General features: G+C 38.2%; 1 protein-coding gene across 9 annotated transcripts in view; it reads right to left on the bottom strand.

Moving 5' to 3' along the window:
* PTBP3 (polypyrimidine tract binding protein 3) overlaps positions 1-18,190 on the bottom strand; it is a 47,875-nt gene extending 29,685 nt beyond the window's left edge. For 4 of the 9 annotated variants that reach the window (XR_004061480.1, XM_030968162.1, XM_030968155.1 and 1 more), the window contains exons 1-4: positions 17,983-18,190; positions 14,277-14,368; positions 3,281-3,352; positions 525-688 (exon numbers count right to left, since the gene is read on the bottom strand). Coding sequence is in view for 8 of the 9 variants with exons in the window: in XM_030968162.1 (XP_030824022.1) it covers positions 525-688; positions 3,281-3,305 (189 nt within the window). In the remaining variant the exon portion in view is untranslated. Of the gene's footprint in view, positions 1-524; positions 689-3,280; positions 3,353-14,276; positions 14,369-17,810; positions 17,917-17,982 lie in introns of those variants that run through there. The other 5 variants (XM_030968161.1, XM_030968157.1, XM_030968160.1 and 2 more) reach the window with 5 other exon arrangements.
* Between the last annotated feature and the right edge of the window lie 3,130 nt (positions 18,191-21,320).

A 21,320-nucleotide genomic window follows, 5' to 3' on the forward strand; every position in this document is an offset into this window, starting at 1 on the left:
AGTAGCTGACATGCATACTGATTGAAAAAGCTGGAACAGAACATTAAACATCCATTAGTTTATGCATTGTATTAATCCAGACAATTTTTGAATGAATGTTTATTATTTTTTTAGGATTTCTGCGCTTCTTCATGACACAAACTACTCTGCCACATCTAACAGGATTAAAAGATGTCAAAACATGCATGTTAGCAACTTAAGCAGGCAGGCTCTTTGAAGACATGTCATCAACAGGGACAATGCAGTTCTTGATCATCTATATGTTTTCACATAAAGTGGATATAATGTTTAGCAATATTATTAACAAATTTCTAGTTCATTATGTAATCTGAAAGCATATTAAAAACTTTAAAAATAAATTTCAAAACATCCTCTCACATTTAAAAATATGAAAATTTTCTGCTATCAATGAAATATTTAGACATTGTTGCAATCATTTCACTCAAGGTCAAGATCAAAATTATCGTAACATGAACCACATCTTCAGTCTTGCTCTTGTTATTGAAACATTGAAAACTACATACCTGACCTTTTCCTCTTAGCATCAAGAGATTGGTTACTTTGCCAAAAGGGAGACCTAATGAAACAACTTCTGCTCCAGTAACACCATTTGGAATTTGACGAATATGAAGGACACGTGAAGGGGAACATGGAGATCTCTTTCCTTTACTTTTTTTCTTCTCATTATCTAAAATATTTTAGGGAGGGAGACAGACAAGTAAACAAGACAAACCCATTGCACAGCATACATATCAAAACCTAAAGGAGATAAACTGCTGCCTCAGCACTGACATTGACTTAGGTACTTAGTTCTTTGAACCCTAAGAAAGGATATTCCATATCTAACAAAGGGACAGTGTAAGAAGATATCATCAGCTCTTCCAAATCTTGATAGCAAGGGGAGGGTGGGGCAAGTCTGGCTTTGCTTTGGACTTGTTTATTTTCTGAAGATTTGGTTTTGGTTTGATGTTGTTCTGGTTTTTTTTTAATGGGAGGTCAGTAACTTCTCCCCAAATGTCTACATAAGATATCTATAAAATATTAGTTGCACAAAAGAGGGGAAAGCCCCAGTTGGGAGGTAATACATTAATTTTCCTTTTATCGCCAACTTGTCTTTCTGTGACTGAATTGCTAACCTGAGGTTTTGAGTTTGTTTTTACTTTATTAAAGAAAGCCTGCTGTTCCAAATTATTTTAACTTTTAAAAAGTCTTTGAGAAAGACAGCATGAAATCCATACAAACTCTTACATCTTCCACTTTGACATACTGCCAGAAGTGGGGTTTTTTTGAACATATGCCTGTTTGGATCCTGTAAGGGACCAATTTGGATTGGTAAGTGACCAATGACTGCATTTCAGGAACATTACTCAGTATCCTTGAGCGCACTTTAAAGCAGAACACCATATCTGGAACAATTGTTCTAGAAGCAGTTGCAATGGAGGCAAGAGAGATAGCCTTAATATCTAATCTGTTGCATTTAGCCTTTCAAGGAGAAACACAAAAGATTGAGAAGAAATTTCTGTATGAACTTTATAAGAAATTTCAGATTTTGCTGTAGGTTTTGCATACAGTCTAAGGCTGAGAACTGGTTCACACAAGTCATTCTGCATAAGGATGTTTACAGAGGGTCTTTTTATTACTGGAAGCCTGTAAAATTTCAAGATGGATGATAAAGCCCCAACCATACCACACTTAATAACTCTCCCCCCTGCAAAACTGAGAAGTCTGTTATGCATTCATTTTTCCATCAAGAAATTTTAAATGGCTTAATGTGCTCTGCATGTATTCTGAAAAATGTGAACTTTAAGACAAACATAACCATATTAAACCAAGCCACGACAGGACATATTACTAGTAAACTCTAACAACCTATTTTGTTACTTTTCAGGTTCAAAATTTACAAGATGTCCCTGACTTAGTATTAAGTCAAGGAATGCTTGACCAAAGAAAGCAGGAAATGAAGACTAGCATGAATTTCACCTTTAGTTTTATATGAGTGACTCTTGCAGAAGCAGTATCTTCTGGGTTCTGACACATTGTCAGAGGTGACAAAATGGAGCTAAGTGGCAAACTGTTGAAGTGTTTCTTTTGTTGTGAAACTTTATCTAAGTTACTAAATCGGCAATAAAAGCTAGCACATCTCAAATATAAAACCTCATAGTTTTTTAAACCATGCTTCTTTCTCCAGCTGTGGTTCGCTACTAATTTTGATGCAGAGTGATAACCATCTGTACCTTCCAACATCTAAATTTCAAAATTGATTCAACATTTCTTTAAAGTATGCCAAAGGTGATCACCTTTCTGAATTGTACTCTCAATTGAGTGAAAGTAAAAAATGCTTTCACAGACCAAAAAAATGCTTATGAACAAAGTGAAAATTGGTTCCCGATGTACAAAGGGAAGTTCATTACAATCACAATTCATGACCAGTACAAATGTATTCCCTGAGTAGCCTGAGGTAGAAAAGTATACATTTTAGATATGTGACCCATCAGACCAAAAAAGCCCCAAAACCCCAAAAATAACAAAAAACAAGACCTGCAGCTGGAGCAGCTGTATTGGGTAAAAAGATGCATTTCAATAGTGATAATATTTTATTTTAGATTTATATGATTATTAATGAGAACGCCTAGTAATATATCACAAAACCCTCTATATCATTTAGACATCTTGGATACCACTGTGAAGGATCAGTCACTGCACTGTTAATTAATAATATATATTTCAGCTATTACATTGCTGAGCTATAAGCTAATGCTATTTCAAGCCAAGCAGAAACATTTGGACATCACATTGAATTGATCAGCAGAAGTATAAACAACCTGACATGTGCAAGTCAAAGAAATCAGAAAGAAAAATTTTCAAGTTAGCTCCTCAGACTCCTCCTTCCCCACCGAAAATACAGCAAGTCTTAGACACTTGGTGTCTAAGATCACAAAAGGTGATCTGCTCTGTCCTTTGCCCTGATATAAAATAAACTATTTGGAAACCACTGCTGACAGGCAATTGTCTAGGTCATGATTTAGTTAATTTATTTGACATAAAGTTACTTCATGCAACCATTGGTCATTAACACTCCATGTACACCTAATGCTGGAATTAATATTAACTAAAGTAGTACCAGCTTTCTCTCACTTTCAACTTCCTGTCTGGTCTAAAACTACAGGTAAACAAATACATACACTTACTGCATCTTCCTCAACACATACACACACACAAAACAACAAAAGAAAAAAAAAACACAGAGAAAGAACAGTTTAGGGGTTTTTTCTGTGTATACCTGTAGCTGGAGTAGAATTGCTCATGGTAGAAGGTCTGTTACTGACACTAGAAGCAGCTTGTCAGGACCACACTAAAGAAATAAAAGACAAGATTACTAGTAAAGCTGTTACACAGAAAGCTCAATATAAAAGTGCAACAACTCCCTTCACTTATTCTTCCCAAGAACACCCCCCTCCTATACACAATACCCACAACTGCCAGGAATTTGTTTTTCAGGAAAAAAAACGCCAACAACATAACTTTTCCCCACATCTCCATAAATCAGCAAATTCAGCTATATTACACTATTGATTTAAATCAGTATGTTACACTGATTTAAATCTATCCCACTACCCTTTTTAAAATACCAAGAATAACTTGGTTAAGAAAACTTGCTTAAGAAAAGAAATGAGCTGGCTGTAGGCTTTGTGTCTGCAATACAACATTACTTCCAAAAATGCATAGCCACACAGGTAAAATCTGAATTTGCAACAGGACACAGGGGACCTTGAGCAAAATTAATTTGAGATATATTTAAACACACCCATGGCACATTAAAAAAAAAAAAAAAAAAACTGGTTTCAGTACATTTTTTTAAATACATACGACTTACCATCAAATTCTTAGGAGAAAGATCAAGGTATTTGCTTTAAGAATGTTAACAATTTGAGACTCTAACTACTGACAGAAAAGAGTTTGAGTACTACAGGTCCTTAATTCAAAAATCAGCATCTAGCTCCAGTTACATCTGTTTACTCATTAAGACTGCTGTAATATCCCAGACAAGCATCAAGTTCAAAATGCCAACAAGAAACAAGATACACCTTGAACAAACAAAACACCTCTGGAAAGACAGTTACATTTCCTGAAGCTTTCACCACTCTCTTCCATAAAAGCATTTTAATGGAAAATGGAGACCAAGGGAGTGATGGAATAAGTTGATCCAAATAGCTTCTCATCACTTTGGTGGAAAGAGAACTGCCCATTGCCCTTGGTCCAACATTCCCACATGCGCATGAACTGTTTCTCTTGCATCAAGTCCAGTGCTCAAGAGTTATCCTATTAGATTAATCAATTCTCCAGCCTACCAGCATTCTGAGCTGAGCTAGATGAGTTATTCAGCTGAAAGAGACATTGAGAAGTGGCAGGATCCACGGCAAAGAAAGTGGTAAGGAAAAGCCATCATGTTGGCTTGCATCGGCTCTGAAAACACTGCTCAGAGTATTGGCTTATATGGGGTCTGCACTAAAAGGAGCAATCAGGTTCTCCTCATACTTGCTAATCATGTGTTCCTGCTGCTTCCCTAGTGTGGGAGAGTCATTCACAACAGAAGACTGTGACTAGGCTAGGGTACTTAAAAACCTTTTCAGCCAAATTTAGCTGCTCATGAAGGAGCACAGGTGTTAGTGTGGATGGAAGAAAACATGAATGTGTTCATTCCTCTCCAGCAATAGTAGAGACTTATTTTTAACCATGAAACTGCATCTTAACAGTATATTTAAATACAACATCTAATTGTGACAAACAGCAAAATCATTTTTACTTTAAGAGAACTAAAAAATATAAACCCTGTATTTTAAAGAACTGTCAATTAAATGATTACTAGATGTCATGCATATTACACTGCATTTGCACAGATACTAGAATGTAATTAACATGCAATACTAATATTAATTTTCACCTATTAGCACTACATTGAGTATATCAGCACTCAGGTATTGCACCCAAAGAGCATATTTCAATTGTAAAATGCATATCATGCTAATTAAACAAAAGCTGTATGTGCAGATGTAGTAGGAAAGTATTCACGATTGTCCTTTATTACACCAAACCTTCCTTTCATTTACTGGAGGGCAGGAAGAAAAACCGCTACTGACACAACTCCTGCTGTGGAGGCTTTAATTTGGTTTTTAACTTAGTATTTATTCAACAGAAGAAACGTTTGCATACTTCCAGAAGGCTATGGAAAAACGTGGTGTATTACCATGTCCAACAATTCTTACAATCTCATATTTAATTTTATATACACTGGTATTAAAAAAAACACCTCAAACATTTTCAGAAGAAAATATTTTCCAACCTCTTTCATTTTTAGCACACACACAAAGAAACACAATGCAGATGGCTGCAGGGACCTGTTTTACAACTCTGTGTAACTAGCCTGTTTCCATAAAACAGAAGCTGTAGCTCACTGCAGCACACAATGAACTGCTGCTCCAGGATGGTGGATTAAACCAGCTTCGACGGGAGAAAAATTCTACCAAAATTACAACCCTCACCTATGACATGTGCCTGTACTTACAACTGGCACATCATTCAGTCAGTATATCATAAGACAGTTCCCTAGATTTTGCTGTTACACTCATAACCATTAACCCACTACAGCAGCAAAAACACAGAGAAACTCTTTAAACCCCAAGCGTATCAGCTATGCAACTCTTTTATTTGGTTTAATAAAAGATCAACAAAGCTTTGGGCTTCTTACAATACAGGGAACCATCATCATTTCAAATGTCTGTCTTCATATCTTCAAACTGATACAAAGAGTATTTTTAAAGTTACATACTTTTAACTATGACTGCATTAAAAAACAAAACAAAACAATTAAACATTAAATCAAGACACTGTAGAATAATTGGCCTGGCCTAGGCTTGCTAACTTTAGAGCCCTGACTACAAAACTTAGTTTCTTACAGGACAATTTAGAATCTTACCTGAAGATTTTGGTTATACTTTTTGTTATTGTCTGAGTGCTCCACTGAAACACTACTCCAATTTTTAACTTTTAGTATCAATACTAAGTTATATACCCACCCAAACAATTACAGTGCATGGTCCTTGGAAGGATGTAGTATATGAAAACTGCTAGGAATGCCACTGTCTTCTCAGGTGGCTGATCAAGGTATTTCTCAAGTAGAAGAATACTAAAAAGATGATTTTCATCATCTCCTTGTTTAGGCAGCTTAAAAATTATAAGCCTTCTCATTCACTGACAAAGCAAAACCACACCAAATGCAAAAATGTTCTAGAAGATTGCAAAGACAAACTGACACCATGGCAGTTGCACAAGTAGAAGTACAAAATGTGTATGTTTGAGATATTCTGGATTAATGAAAAAGATAACATTTACTTCTTCAGTGTTTTCACAAGTCTGCTCATACAGAATACACAAAGAAATTACAAAACTTCAGTCTGTAAAGACCGTTTGTTCCGTCTCTTTCTTTCCCACATAGAGGTGAAAGAGATATTTTTAAAATACTTTGTAACTTGAAGCATTTAATGTAGTGACGAAGATCTGCTACAGGCTGCTCTGGGTTTGCAAGGCCTTCAGTGTTGAAAAACTCCACACAATAGGGTAGTGTGCCCTACATAATGTCTTAGAGGATTCTAATTGAATCTTTCTTTAGAGTCTAGAGAGTCCTACCATGCCCCTAATCTCTCTCTGCACACGAGTCTTCCACCGGTTACTTCTCAGTTATGCAGTTAAGTGCAGCTGAAAAAAAGTCAAAAGAGCAGCCCAATCCTGCTTATAAAGCTACTTTGACATACTTCCTTGTCCACAGTTCATAGACACTTGACAAGCACTTCTTTAAGCAGAGACAGGAGTTCACACTGCCTTTGTGCCATCACATCCATTTCAGTTTCCACAGCACAACTGCGTGGGGTAAGGCAGCTGCTTAGCCTCAGCGAGCGGCTTGCACTAGTTCTCATGAGGCCACACAGTGAAAGTGAACAAGCAGGCAGGACAAGTAACCATGCTGCCTAACCCTTCCCTGATGAACACTTCTTCTAGCACAAAGCCTACCTTACAGAAACCAGCACCTGCCTTCTGAGTGCTAGTTACATGGCCAATATTCCTTCTTTCAGACTCTGGTAAACGAGGTAAATGGAATAGCTCAAAACAAGGACAGCTACCAAACCAAGGCTGCAACATGTGCTCTATTCCTGCACTCATTCCATCATTCCAAACATATTAATCATCTCCTAAGATCTTAACACTCCATTTTTTACATCATGAGACTTTCCACCTCTTCTGCTTCAAGGCAGTATTTTTACATTTTTTGGGGTTATTAACTGGCAACAGGTAAGGAAAGAGCAATAGAACAGCTACAGCCAGATTAAGTTTATTCTTTCCTTGTTATTCAGTAGGAACTAGAAGCCAGTTGCTTAGAAAACTCAGTTTGATTTTGGACATTTCTTTAAAAACAGGTAATCTATAGTGCTGAGTAAACAGTCAAATAAGAGGCCACCACAAAGTGTAGCACTCAATGATAGGTTAATGAAACAAAGTATTCTTCCGTACCTACCAGATCAATTTCCCTGATTAAATAAGGCATATTATACAATTGACTACCGCAACAGGTGCCTGTGCTGAAACTACTTTAGCTGTTCTATGATTTTTTAAATTCTGATAATAATTTATGCTAACTATTCTGCAGTTCCAGGATAAAATCCACTGCATTCATAGCAAAACCCATAAACATCTGAAAGTCAGCAACTCTTAAGTTTCTAAAATCTTTGTGAGTCACATATAGCTGGAAACAGAAGGGTAAGTCTAGTACGGCAAAATCCTTCTTTACAACATGTCCACATGTTAAAACTATGGCAGGTATCTATTTAGCATTACTTCTGGAATCACTGAATCCTATAAACAATCTTTTAATTTCTAAAAAAGCTGTATGTAACTCCCTTATTACCCTCCCCTCAGCATTCAGCTGCAGTATCTTCTCCTCTCTCATTTTCTAGAAGTCACAAATTCTTCAGTACAGTTCAATCAATTAGAAATGGGATAGTTCCAGAGAAACGTACATTTGTATTGATGGTTTTCCTAGAATTTAGCTAGTCATCTTTCTATGCTATTATTTTTAAGTCAACAATAAGGAAGAATATGATCATAGGTTTCATTATGAAAAAAGAGCATGGGCAATTTAAATGGAAAATAATTCTTTCAAAAAGGACCTCTCTCCACACATGTAAATTAAAACTGTACATTTTTCTACAAGATTCTACACAGCAGAACAAATTACTTGAAATTTGTCCCAAAAGGGCAAATTCCAAAACATGACAATTTCAAGCTATAGCAGTGATAACCATAGCTATATTTAAACTAACTGTTCTACTGCATATTTTATTAATTTTTATAGAATCTGACTGTGAAAACAAAAGCTAAGTGTCACGAGAAGAATGAAAATTTCCTTTATCTTCTATTTCTGCAGTATGTCTCTAGATAATTACTATATTCATTTACTCTTTTTTCCTCTTTCATGTTTGCAAAGGAGATGCAGCTCCTACTTCCAAAGTGGGAATTTAATATGAAGTACAACGTTGTTAGTGCCAAAATAAAGGTTTCAAAGAAAGTGGAATCAAACTATGGGAAATTTCAAAACCATGTATTTGTACTAAAAATAAACTGACCTTACATAGATAAAGCCTACCATTTCAGTAAGCTGAAGAAGAAAGAAATCATAGGCAATGATCACAAATAAGAAAGCCTCTCTTCCTCTGCTATATAGACCCCTCCCAAACACAGCTCAAGCTGCTGACTGCCAGCCACCCTAGAAGCATAAGTCTTAGCACTGATGGCTGCTCTTCCATAGGCCTGAGTGCTCAATGGCTCTGCCAGCACACAGCCTGCTCCACTGCCTCTGTTGTCAACTCTCGAAGCTCACTCCCGTACTAGTAACGAGGTACTGCACACCTTCAAAGAGTTATGTAACAGTAATAACAATGTTCAGAGAAAAACATTATGTACTTTGCATTTACGTTAGATACAGGGCAAGAACACAAGGAAATAACATTTTCCTCTTCAAGATGCAAAAGCAACCTTGAGCATGTGACTATCAAGAACTGGAAAATTAAGAGTGAAAAGCTTAATTTTTTAATTACTATAAAATATGGATTTTTATTCTTAAAGTCAGAAATACCTCTACTTAGTGTGAAAGCCTTAAGCTCATCCAAAAGGACAATAAGCCATATACCATTTTGAATATTCCAGAAATCCAGCAGGCATCATGACACAAAGGCAGAGCTTTCTTTGAAACAGTCATCAAAGATGACTGCTTTTCTTTGTGATATCACTCATTTACAATTTCCACAAATATTGTTTTCTGACAGTATAAATACAAACTTGACTGAAAACAAAGATTGATGTCTATGTTTCCAAGGTACCTTAAGCCTTAAATATGTGAAGATTAAGTCTTCCTCAAGAGTTAACACAAGCTTTTGGGAAGAAAATTTACTTAAGTTACTACAATATATTCCTTACACATATGTATTTTAATGAAGTGTACAGATGTACAGATGAAGACACTAGGCTTTACATTTAAAGTCACAAATGTTCTACACAATGCCACACTGTAGGGTTTCAGATCATTTTATACTTCACTATGTACAAGACATGCCATAAACATCTAGGATCTCAAATAAACCACCAGTAAGCTGTCTCCCTTGACTTTAGTCAGAAGGAAATTTACACAGCCTTACAAAGTACCATAACTTGACAATCTGGTTTATAATTTATTATTAAAGGTTAAAATCAAGAAAGAAGAGCTGAAAGAAACCACCACACCAATGCCAAACAATATGGCAGGGGTTAAAACCCAGGAGGGGTTTTAACAAAAGAACTAGTGTGTGAAAGGCCATAAAAGAGATTCTTCCATTTAAACCAACTGCTAAGAGATCTGTAACAACACTTATGCCATGTAATAACACATATTAAAAAAAAATTGAAAGAAAGATTGAAATAGGTCAGCAAATTATTCAAAGGTGATGGCAAACAGCTTAAAGGAAGAAAAAAACCCCACTGTGATAAAAGTAAAAATGTGACGAACTGTGGATTACTTTCTTTCCTCTTACAAAGAAAATAGTTTAACTTGCACAGCATGAAGAAAGAGAAAGAAAACTAGCTGGATCACAATAGCAATCAAAGTTTCTGCAAAACTGCTACCTGAAGCATCCCTTCTAGCATTCATTTTTAACTCTAGTTCCTTCTGGAAACAGAAATATTCCAGTATACAGTGTTTATCAGCAGCTCTACCTTGCAGCATAAAAGACATCTACTTTTGTAACTTTGATTCCTATTGTTTTGCAGAAGTAAATATACACAGCTTTGATTAAGAAAATAATGGGGGGAGGAAACTCACTTCCCATGTATCCAAAAACTGTCACAGATTCATAGTAAGATACCAAAAATATTTGACTCTTAACTGATCAATCATTTAACTCAAAAGCATGAAACTACTTTGTCTAACTTATAAATTTTCAGAGCCCAATAAATAGTTTTTAAAAAAATCTTTCCAGTCTCAACTTAACTGTGATGCTCAAAAGACATATGTTCTTGACTGTATGGTTTTTGACTATTGAATTTTCTGCTTCACAATTAAAGATTTCATCCAAAAGAGAAGAATTTTTACCTTTCTTTTTTAAAAGGAAATTCATATGCACAAACACTCATTTAAATCTAGGACTAAAAGCTCTAAGAATTGCACACTTAAAGTAAAGAGGTTGGAAAGAAATAAAAGTCTGTTTGATGATGTGTATCACATAAATTAGGAGTTGAATAATTGTTCTAGCACATGAAAGATTTGTCTCAAGATGAACAATAGATTCAACATTTTTATTTGCAAGCTGAATTTTTAATTACTCCTTAATGCTTTCTAGGAGAGTAGTGTTGCATGAAAGGAAAACATGGTCACAACTATGAACCCTTGTCCTTTCTGTCTCGTGTATTTAGTTTCCTCTCTGCTTTGCATTGTTTCTTATCAGTTTCTCACTCTAAGAAACTCTTATGCAGTGGTCTGTGCTTCTTAGGCTCACCTTCACTTCATCTTTTGGAAAAATTAGTAATAAACTAGCCCCTGTAAGGATCATACTTTAAAGAATGCTTACAAATGAGGGGAAAGTCATAATCTCAACCTGCTGGCAGACACAGGAGATAGCACAGCATCAATAAACCTCTATTTTTGTTTACATCTCCCCCATAACCAGAAAACATGCATCTTTTGTTGAAATCAATGTTTCATCTTTTCAGTATACATGGAAAAGGACAAGTTCTCCTTGCTCAATCCTTCACCTTAATATTACATCAGTCACACAACATTAATTTTCCCTTCAGTTTTACTTCACAGTGATATATCCTCTAACAGTCATCATTTCTTCCACCTCTCAATGGAACACACAAGTTAGTTGGTAAAAAAAAATATTTTTCCCTGATTAAATTATGCTGTGAAGTGATTTAATAGTAAAACCAGCTATGCAAGAAACATGATTTTGAAAAGAAAACCTATGAAGCAAATACAACTCCTGAAAATTATCAATCATTAAATCCATGCATCCTATTAATATTCTGTACTCTATAAAATACTGGTTATTAAACAAGTTATCACCTTTGGAAACTCTACTGCTTTAAATTTCACCATTTGGTTGAAAATTGAATGACTAACACTTTTCAGTCTAGGACAGTTCAAACCTAGTCTTTGGATTGCATGCTTTGCGAACCCTGGATCCTGCGGAGACACTGCTTTTTTGTGTGTGTGTGTGAGTGTGTGTGTTCTGAGCTGTTCTCCCTATATTTAAAGGCACACACTGAAACAACAACCATGATAAAAAACTCCTCTGCAAGAGCATAATATCCTTCACAACACACTAGGTTACACTTGTTACAAGCAAGCACTAAAAATACCAATTTTGTACACAAAAAAGTTGAATCCTAGATGTCCAAAATAAAGTTCACAAAAATAAAAAAAAATTCTAATGAATTTTAATGTTGTTACTTCAGGATTCTATGCCAAAGGCTGCATTTATTGTCCAATACTCAGCCCTACAGTGCACAATCATTATACACCAAAAACAAGCTATATAGAGCAGATGCTACAGAGGACCAGTACAGACAGAGTGACTTTTTCATATATATATAGAAGTCCCATTACTGTACATACATATAAATACACACACATACAGTTGAAACTTATGTGATGGCAACACAAAAATTACCCTGAGCAAACAGATCTCCCTACAGACAGTATACTATGGAGCACAGCAGGAAAGATTCAGCAATGAAGAGTTATTTTCAAGTTACTTTCACACTTTTAAAGCACCCAGTTTTACTTCCATACATTTGTTTTCTATTTTAGAAAACTGTTGTACATTTACAAGCAGGGTTGCACACAGCAGGAGAAAATTATATAGAAAGAGAATCTTCTATGACAGAATTTCAAACTAAGGACAATTAAGACAACTCAGTTTCTCTACCAGGTTTTATTAAACAGAAAAAAGTTTCCAGCACTGACAGAAATCAAGTGAAAAACAAGCATATCACCTACTTTTGAGTTCAAGAAGATTCCTCCACAGAAACTAAGTTTTGCACTACAGTTTCCACCCTATTCAAAGTCCTATACTGCTCACTGAATAACTTCACATTAATTACTTCAACATTGATTGTGTTTTGGGAAAGGACAGATAACTGAGATGAAGGGGAAAGAACAGACAACAGAAGGTAGAGTAGTTTTCCTGGTAACACAAGACCAGAACAAACGACTATATACGCAGTCTGTATATATGTAGCAAGAAAGACAAATTAGAGACTAGAAAATCAAAACAGATGAACTGACAAGTCAAGAGAAAATGAATTCAGTATCCTGTGTAATAAAATGAGGAAGTGAACCAGCAAAAAACCTATAGAAATATTAAAAAAAAAAGGAGAAAAAAATTCCTAATTAAACTGAGCACAATCAGAAAGACAAAGATGGCCTAAAAATACCAGGAGGGACTACATGCAATTTATTAATTAACTACATAATCTCTTAATGTTACAAGCCAACAAAATACTTGGATGCTATATTCTTTTCATTTTCAGTGGTCTTTGGGATCACTGCACCACCATGCATTTCAGGCTGACTTCTGAACAGTATTTGCATTTAGCCTAGAAAAAACTGGTTAAAAGCCTGAAGACATGCAGAATCATAGAATCATTTAGGTTGGAAAAGGCCTTTAAGATAGGGGAGTCTGTATCTCAAAGTGTTGAAGCATAACTTACATATTCAAATGCAGTATGAAGTATGTTATCACTCTGGACATGAGTAAAAATGTGCCTTCAATTCTTTATTGTCTTTTCCAAAGTACTGCCATCTAGAAATCACCTAGTAAGATGGATCAAAAGCTGGACCAATACTCTAAAATTTTGTCACGTCCTTCTCATGTACCACTTCAGTTGTATCTACCATGCAACCTACCGACAAGGAAAGGGTTACCATTCCCTGATTTTCCCATATGGTCGTAAGATTTGATTTCTGCCTATATGTGAACTCGTTTTGGATCATCCTTATTCCCGTGACTAATGCAATTCACTTTCCAAGAAAATAGTAACATCTCATTTAAATAGTAGAATCCTAATAGAGAGCACTGAGCCCACCATCACCTCTGCAGCTGTACGGAAGTAAGCGCACTTTCAGACTGCACATGTGTAAACACAACTCTGATTCCTTTGCTTTTACTACTCACTGTGCAGAAAGAATAATTTATCTTCTCCTTGACTTTAAATGCCCTTGTAATAGACCATGACTTTTAATGAATAAGAATGGCAACAAGTTAAATTACTAGTAGTTCAGTGTGATTAAGGAAGTTAATTGCAAAGATAATGGTTAGTTTATTGAATCATATGAGCATTCATTCCATCGGCTTTCACAAGAAATTCAGGGTGTGGTTTCCTGGTCAGTTTAAGCTGATCTATGGCTAGAGAGAGCAAAGGCAGTCATGTCATTCCTTACCCTCGTGTTTTTACAGCTCTCATAGCAGTGACCAACAACTGCGAGGCAGCATGGTACCAGAATAATTTATTTTACCATGCAGTTCACATATGACATTTGCTACACTATGAGGGAGGTGTAGAAATGCACTGTTGATGATGGTGCTGCTCTTTTGGCAGCAGATCTGAGTTTCAACAACTTCAGCCAAGAGGGAAACAGCAAGAGCAGGGAAGAATGGTATCAACAGGAGTAGACAAAATACTTTTTCACCTACCCGCTCTGCAAAGAGTGTCAAAAATGCTGCCTCTAACTCCAATGTAAAACTCACGTCCACAGACCTGAAGAAATAGGAACAATTTTCACATGCTGAAATGAGAAAAGAGAAATTTTAAAAGTCTCTTAAATATAGTCTTTCATAAAAAATATGCAGCACCAAATGAAACTGTAAGTACAAAATATATACAATGGTCAAAAGCAGGAGAACCAAAAGCAAAAGTGCAGTTACATGCAACAGTTAATGAGTGCAAAAGAATTAAGAACTGCAACATGAAACTACAGCTGCAGGTGTAATTTTATGATATAACTAACTCTCATCCTCATGTTTTGACACATCTTTTGTTTAATCGGGATATTCTCTAAAAGAAAGTTGACAAACACACACTTGTGCTTATCACTTAACACAGGATTAGTTCAGCAGAAAACCTGATAAATACTCCCTGGTAGAACCCAAATCAACTCCTTATCTCCCCAGACAAGGTACACAAAGCAGATTAATTGTCTTGACTACAGACCAAATCAAATGAACAGCAATTCAACAACTGCTAGGGAAACTAAGAGATTTATTCATATTTTGCCGTTTTCATGGTTCTGATTGTGATGGATTATTTCCATTTCTGATTATATCAGAGAGTAGTAGTAAACAAGATTTGGGAGTGAACAGCAAGCTCAGAAGGAGAGATAACTTCATTCATACCAGGCTATACTACCTGTTTTCCACAAGCACATAACTCAAAGTGGGTTAAAAACAGGTATTTATGAAGCAACTATAGTAAAAAATCTATGTAATTCTATGTAAAATATAATTTTTTAAAAAGGCTTCTGAGCAAGAAATCTATGGATAATAAGAAGGAAGTGGTTGATGACTCTTAAAAAGCTTGAGCATTATCTTCCAAAATTCCAAAGTCTTGTTACCTGAAGATTTAATCTGGTACCAGAATGACTGAATTTAATTTGAAAATGAAATACCGCTGCTGTGTATAGTGTTGTTCCTGAGTTTCCCTCTTACTGATCCACAAGGAGGCCACTAACCTCAACTATAAACATCCATAGGTTTAGGTACATATCTGGTCTGCTTTTGATAGCCAACAAAAATTTACAGTTCATATCACTCTGGTTTCTTTGAATTTTTGAAGTTTAACTTGAGTCACATATTCCTGCTAACAAAATAAGCTTAAATAAAGAACCAATTTCTCTGCCATCAAAGAGAAATTCTCGCAGCTTTTTACAGAAAATTTCTGATCCAAATAAAAATTATTTTTCTGTGCTTACTTTTACATATTCTCACCCTTATTAAATATAAGGCTTAGATCTAAATTAGCCTCAGCATTCCACAGAAAGAAATTAATGCCACTATTTCATTTCTGTATTAAAGCAGCAGGAAGTGTAATTTTTTCTACTTTGACTTTTTTTTTTTTTTAGTTTTTGATTAAATGCCCTTGAAAATAAAAAGTCAAAAGACAGCTTCTGAAAATTTTGTTTTACTTTAGGTCTACTAGGGCAGTTTTAACCAACACCTCAACAGCTTGCATTTTCAACTAACAGTTTGGAGATCAACAAATGGCATTCAATTCTCAGAAGGTATTTAGCATCTTCTAACAAAAAAGAACATCTCCAAATCACTCAAAAACCCCAGGTCTTTGTGAAGTGTCACAGGCAGCACTTAGCATCTCAGAGCATACTCAAACTTGCAGTTATCACTAAAACACATAAAGGCTCTACTTCAGAAAATTTCTTTTAAAACACTCAGTTTATGTTTACACCTTTAATATGTCTATAGTCTTTGTTTCACTCTCTCAAAAGAAAGTTTTTTTAGGGAGGTTCTACTTTGCAATGTTAGATTTGTACAGTTTAAGAACTACATATATTTTACCTGCATCATTCCTACCCAGAAACAATGTCAACATTAAGTTATCTTTATTAGTATTTCAGGGCAATACACAAACTGATACATGATTCTTCTTGCCTCCTTTCTCAACTGAAATAATAAAACCTTCATTAAAATTAAAAAAAAAATACTTGGGAAAAGAGGTCATCATACTAATTGTATGACAGCATAGGAATCATACACCCACATTAGATAGCAATTCCACAACTTAAGGAAAAAAAACACAAAAAAAAGCATCCCTGTATTCTCAAATAGAACACAGGAAAAACAAAATTACAAGTTCCTCTACAAGGACATTTGACAAATTAATAAAAGAAATATTCTCACTCCAGCGAGAACTCTCTTAATTTTCTCTTAAAATTTTGCAACATGCACTTTTAAAACAAATGTGAAAAAAATGCTGATCATAGCAGAATTACTCAGTATAATTTTTAATAAAATTTTTCAATAAGATACCTCTTAAGACTATTTGTTACTCCACTAATCAGCATTTATAAAAGACTTTTCTCATCAATGTGTCTCCTTATAAAGGCTTCTACTACCACAGTGCGTTAAAAGATGTCAGGAAATTTTTTGAAACACAAGGGAAAAAGAAGCCTTAACTTCTGTATCAGAACACCTAGATTCTAAGAACAGCAAAGGTCTTATATGTCACCAACATGCAGGACACAAGTTTAAGTTAGTGTAACATCTACATCTTTGCATGAAGTTGGAAGTGCTGACTTCCGTGAACATTTCACCTCTGCATACAGTTACAATGAAAAAAATAAACATTAGGCATGGTTAGTTTCCTGGGACAGCTGAATTTCCCACCATGGCCAAGATTTTGGATTTTGAAACATCAATAGGTAAAGGAAAAACATCAGCAATCAAATTTTCATTTAAAAAGCAGCCAGGGAAGTTAGCAGTACACACAATGAACTTGGGTTTATTACTTAGTTTCAAGTTGAGAAACTTTATCAAGACATAAAACAGCCAGCTACCGTCACACTATCCCCGCAGTGGGAGCACAATAATTCAGACTTGTTTAAAATATTTTTATTTTCTGAGGACTACAATGCTGTAGAAACTTCATCCCTGTAGCAATCTGTTGCATAGTTAAGGCTTTCAGTAAGGTCTATAAAAATGCATTACATTAATAACCATCCTGATTATTGATTAACCCCGCAGAATAGATGTCAATCAGTTCGCTTCCACATATGCACTTCAACCAGGCACCAGCAACAAGGCGAATAGCAGCGGCTCCACGTTTTCTCTGCTACAGACAAGCACCCCCCAGACTCGGGGTACTAAACTTCAACTACCACGTGAAACCGCAAATACCCCAAAACTCATCGCGATCCACCGCTAACCCGCGCGCCAAAGGATTTTTTTACCACCTTATTAGGGGTAACTCCGTAAGAAAGTTTAAAGCCCGGGCAAGCGCAGGCCCCGAGCGGCGGCCGGCGCCTCCGCCCCGCGGAAGGTCGGGACCGCGTCCAGCCCCGCGGAGCGGCGCTTCCCGGCGCATCCCGGCCGGGCGCGGGGCCACGGCCCCCGCGGGGCAGGAAACCGGCCCTGGCCACGGCCGCGGGGAAAACGCGACGCCGGCCGCCCTGGGAGAAAAAGAGAGAAAAAGAAAGAGGAAGGGAACGGAAGCCAGACCCGCACGCCCTGAGTACCACAAAGTTCCCCGCGGCAGCGCCCGGCCCCTCAGCTCCAGCTCGGCGACGGCCGCCGGCTTCCTCCTTCCACAAGTACCTGGCGGAGCAGCCCTCGGGAATATCCCCACCCCAAGCCCGGCCCCTCCGAAACCCGGCCCCTCTCCGACACCCACCTTTCCCCTTGCTCCGCTCTGCTCCGCTCCCTCCGATGGGGGCGGAGAGGACCTCCCCCAGCCCCTCTCTCTCCACCCCCGCTACTCCGAGGAAGAAGGAGCCGGGATGTGCTGGTCACCGCCCCGCCCCGCCGCAGGCAGCACCAGGTGGAACCCTCGGGGCGCTCCCCGCAGCCAGCGGCCGCCGCCCGCCCCTCAGCGCGGCCCCGGCGCGGCGACGGAGCGGGACCCCCGTGCACGGCCCGGCGGGGCGGGCGGGCGGGGGAGCGCCCGCGGGCGGGGCCGCCCCGGAGCGGAGCGTGGCGCAGGCGCACCGAGGGGCCCGCGCCCCCGCGACCTTTTCCTCCGCGGCGCCTGCGCAGTGCGGCGGTCCCGCCGCTGTGGGGCGCGGTCGGGCTGTGCCGGTGCCTCGGCTGCCCGCCGCCGAGCACGGGGGCAAGGCGTCGATCGCTCGGCATCACTTAAGCTGAAAAAGACGCCGAGGTCATCGAGTCTAATCTGTGACCGAACACCATGTCAACTAGAACATGGCACTACGTCCAGTCCTTCGTTAAACACCTCCAAGGATCGTGACTACTACTCTGGGCAGCCCCATTCCAAACTTTAATCACCCCTTCTGTGAAAGCGTTCCTCCTGATGTCCTCCCCTGGCACAGCTTGAGGCCGTTTCCTCTTGTCGTGTCCCTGGCTGCCTGGAAGAAGAGACCGACTCCGAGCTGGCTACACCTTCCTTTCAGGAAGTTGTGGAGAGTGGTAAGGTCTCTCTCCCCTGAGCCTCCTTTTCTCCAGGCTAAACGTCCCCAGCTCCCTCAGCTGCTCTTCGGAAAACTTGGGCTCCAAACCTTTCCTCAGTTATGTTTTCCTTCCCTGGGTTCCCTCCAGAACCCCAGAGTCTTTCCTGCTCAGAGCTGAAAGCAGGATTTGAGGCACAGTCTCAGCAGTACCCAGTGATGGTCAGGGGGATGGCCACTGTCCTGGTCCTCTTGGCCACACTATTGCTGGTACAAGCCAGGACATCATTGTCCTTTTTGACCAGCTGGGCACACTACTGCCTCACGTTCTATCATTTGTCAAGCACCCCAGGTCCTTTTCTGCCAGGCAGCTTCCTATCCACTCCTCCCCCAGCCTGTAGTGCTGCAAGGTTCAGGGCAGCAGACACAGGTCAGAGGCTTTGCCATCCCTTGAGGGCCCCAGGGTCCTCCTCCCCTTTGGGTCCCACAGAGCACCTGAGGCAGCGAGGACAGAGGGAGAAAGCTTGCCACTCACCTGGCATCAGAAGATGGGATTCAGGTACCAGGCCTGCTGTGGATGCTGGTTGTGCCGTTCCTCTGTGTGGTACAGCCTCAGCGCTGGCTGTTGTGCTGTTAAAAGGTGGTCAGCCCCTGTCCCTGTGAAAGCTGGATGTGTGGGTTTGTGAATTCGCTGAGCCATATCTTAAGGAAACTACCCTACTTGACCAGGAGCCACTTTAGCAGTCCATCTTGCACAACCTGAGCTGGGATCAAGGCCCCTTCACAGTTACACTCCCCTACTCACACCATAACACCAGATTTCTGCACCATCTCCACCCCAGGTTTCCCAGAGCAGAGTTTCAGAAGTCCACATCCCCTGGGTGCAGGGGACAGATGTCTGGTCCCCTGACTGGAGAGTAGAGCGGGAAGCTGGGTGATGCCAGGCAAGGTCTGGTGACATACTTGTGGCTCTGTGCAGTTCAAGTGAGCTGCATCTATGTCCTGCTCCTTGCCCAAGGGCAAGAGGTGCCCCTGGAGATACCAGATAGAGACAGCTGTGTTTCATGTAACTGCAAGGAATTGTGTTCCTCTGGTTATGTCCTGTGTAGGGTGGACTTCCCTGAGCTAACTCTTTTTCTGGGCTATATTGTTAAAGAAAAGTGTAGCCTCAATCAAATGGATTACAGTCACAGGACAATTCTTGAATATCCTGTAAGTCTGATAGATTTCACTCCTAAGAATACAGGAGTATCTAGAAGTTTGCTTTTCTGTTCCCCCACAAACTACAGGAACAGGACAAGTCACCATGATCAAAGTACTTTGGGGAGTAGTTTGAAAAAAAAATGAATTTTAGTCTTAACATAAGGGTCAAAAATAAATTTTAGACATAACAGCAGATTCAGAAATTATTATGTTTGCATCAGTTATTATGAGAAAAGGAAGTGAGAATATTTATCAATATATCTATTTTAGATATGCTTATATGAGAACATACATATAAACATATGAGAATATACTAATATATTCAATATTTCCAATGTATTGGAATATATGTTATATATGTTAGTAATCAAAATTTTATATGTATAAAAATCTAAAAATTAATGATTTTTGAGTCCTTTGAAAGAACTTTTCTTTAGAGGTCAGATTGTGAAAAATGACATACAGTTTCATCCCTTAGCACACATGTTTCTTGTTACAAGTTAAATATACAACGTAATTTAAAAATACTATAAGGGTTCTCCTGTAATTGCTCTGAACACTATAAAAATAGAAAGAAGTGTGTTTTGCCAGTAATCTAGACTTTGCTGCCATTGAAGAATGCTTTTAAATTAGCTTTCAACTGCAATTCACAAAGCCAATAGAAATTTTGATAGATTGTTATAATAGAAAAAGAAAATAAATCCTTTGTGATAGGGCCTGTGAGCTGGTTGCTAACACAAGCAGGGAACAACAGAAAGGAAGAAAACTTTGATCATTCCCTTCCTGGGAGGCAAGCAGTGAAGGGGAAACAGAGATAAAGATAATGTGAGGGAAAACACTTCTAGGAAGTAAACTTGGGTTTTGGGAGTACTATTCCTACTTCACCTGTCATACTTTTAGTGACTTTTTGTTTGTTTTTGGTTTGGAGGTTTTGTTCATTTGTGGGTTTGTTTGTTATTTATTAATTTCAGCTTGCTTCTCTGATTGGTTATGTCTGTAGCTTTTCTTTTTCTCATTAATTTAAACTGTATTCTTCCTGACCTATGTCAAATTCATGTTTCTTGCAACTTCAGGGAAGTCCGTGGAGTTGTGCTCTCTATAACTTAGGTGTGTGTGATTGTGTTGAACACGTGTTGTTTCCAGCTGCCTTTTTTATACAGACATATAAACTGGATGATGGTCTTGTTTACTTTAAAGAGGTATATAGTGTGATTTAATTAGATAGAACTTCGAGGAAGAACAGATATCTGTAGGCACAGATCCAGTTATAGCATGAGGGCCTGGGTGCATGATATTTTGTCTGCTCAACATACAAATATGAGTAGACAGATGTAATTAGCCAAACTGATCTGTTTTAAACAAACTATATTTATCTGGTTTTAGCAACACCATATTTTACTAAAAA

The sequence above is a fragment of the Camarhynchus parvulus genome, chromosome Z (genome assembly GCF_901933205.1).
Source record: "Camarhynchus parvulus chromosome Z, STF_HiC, whole genome shotgun sequence".
In the NCBI taxonomy this organism is placed as follows: domain Eukaryota; kingdom Metazoa; phylum Chordata; class Aves; order Passeriformes; family Thraupidae; genus Camarhynchus; species Camarhynchus parvulus.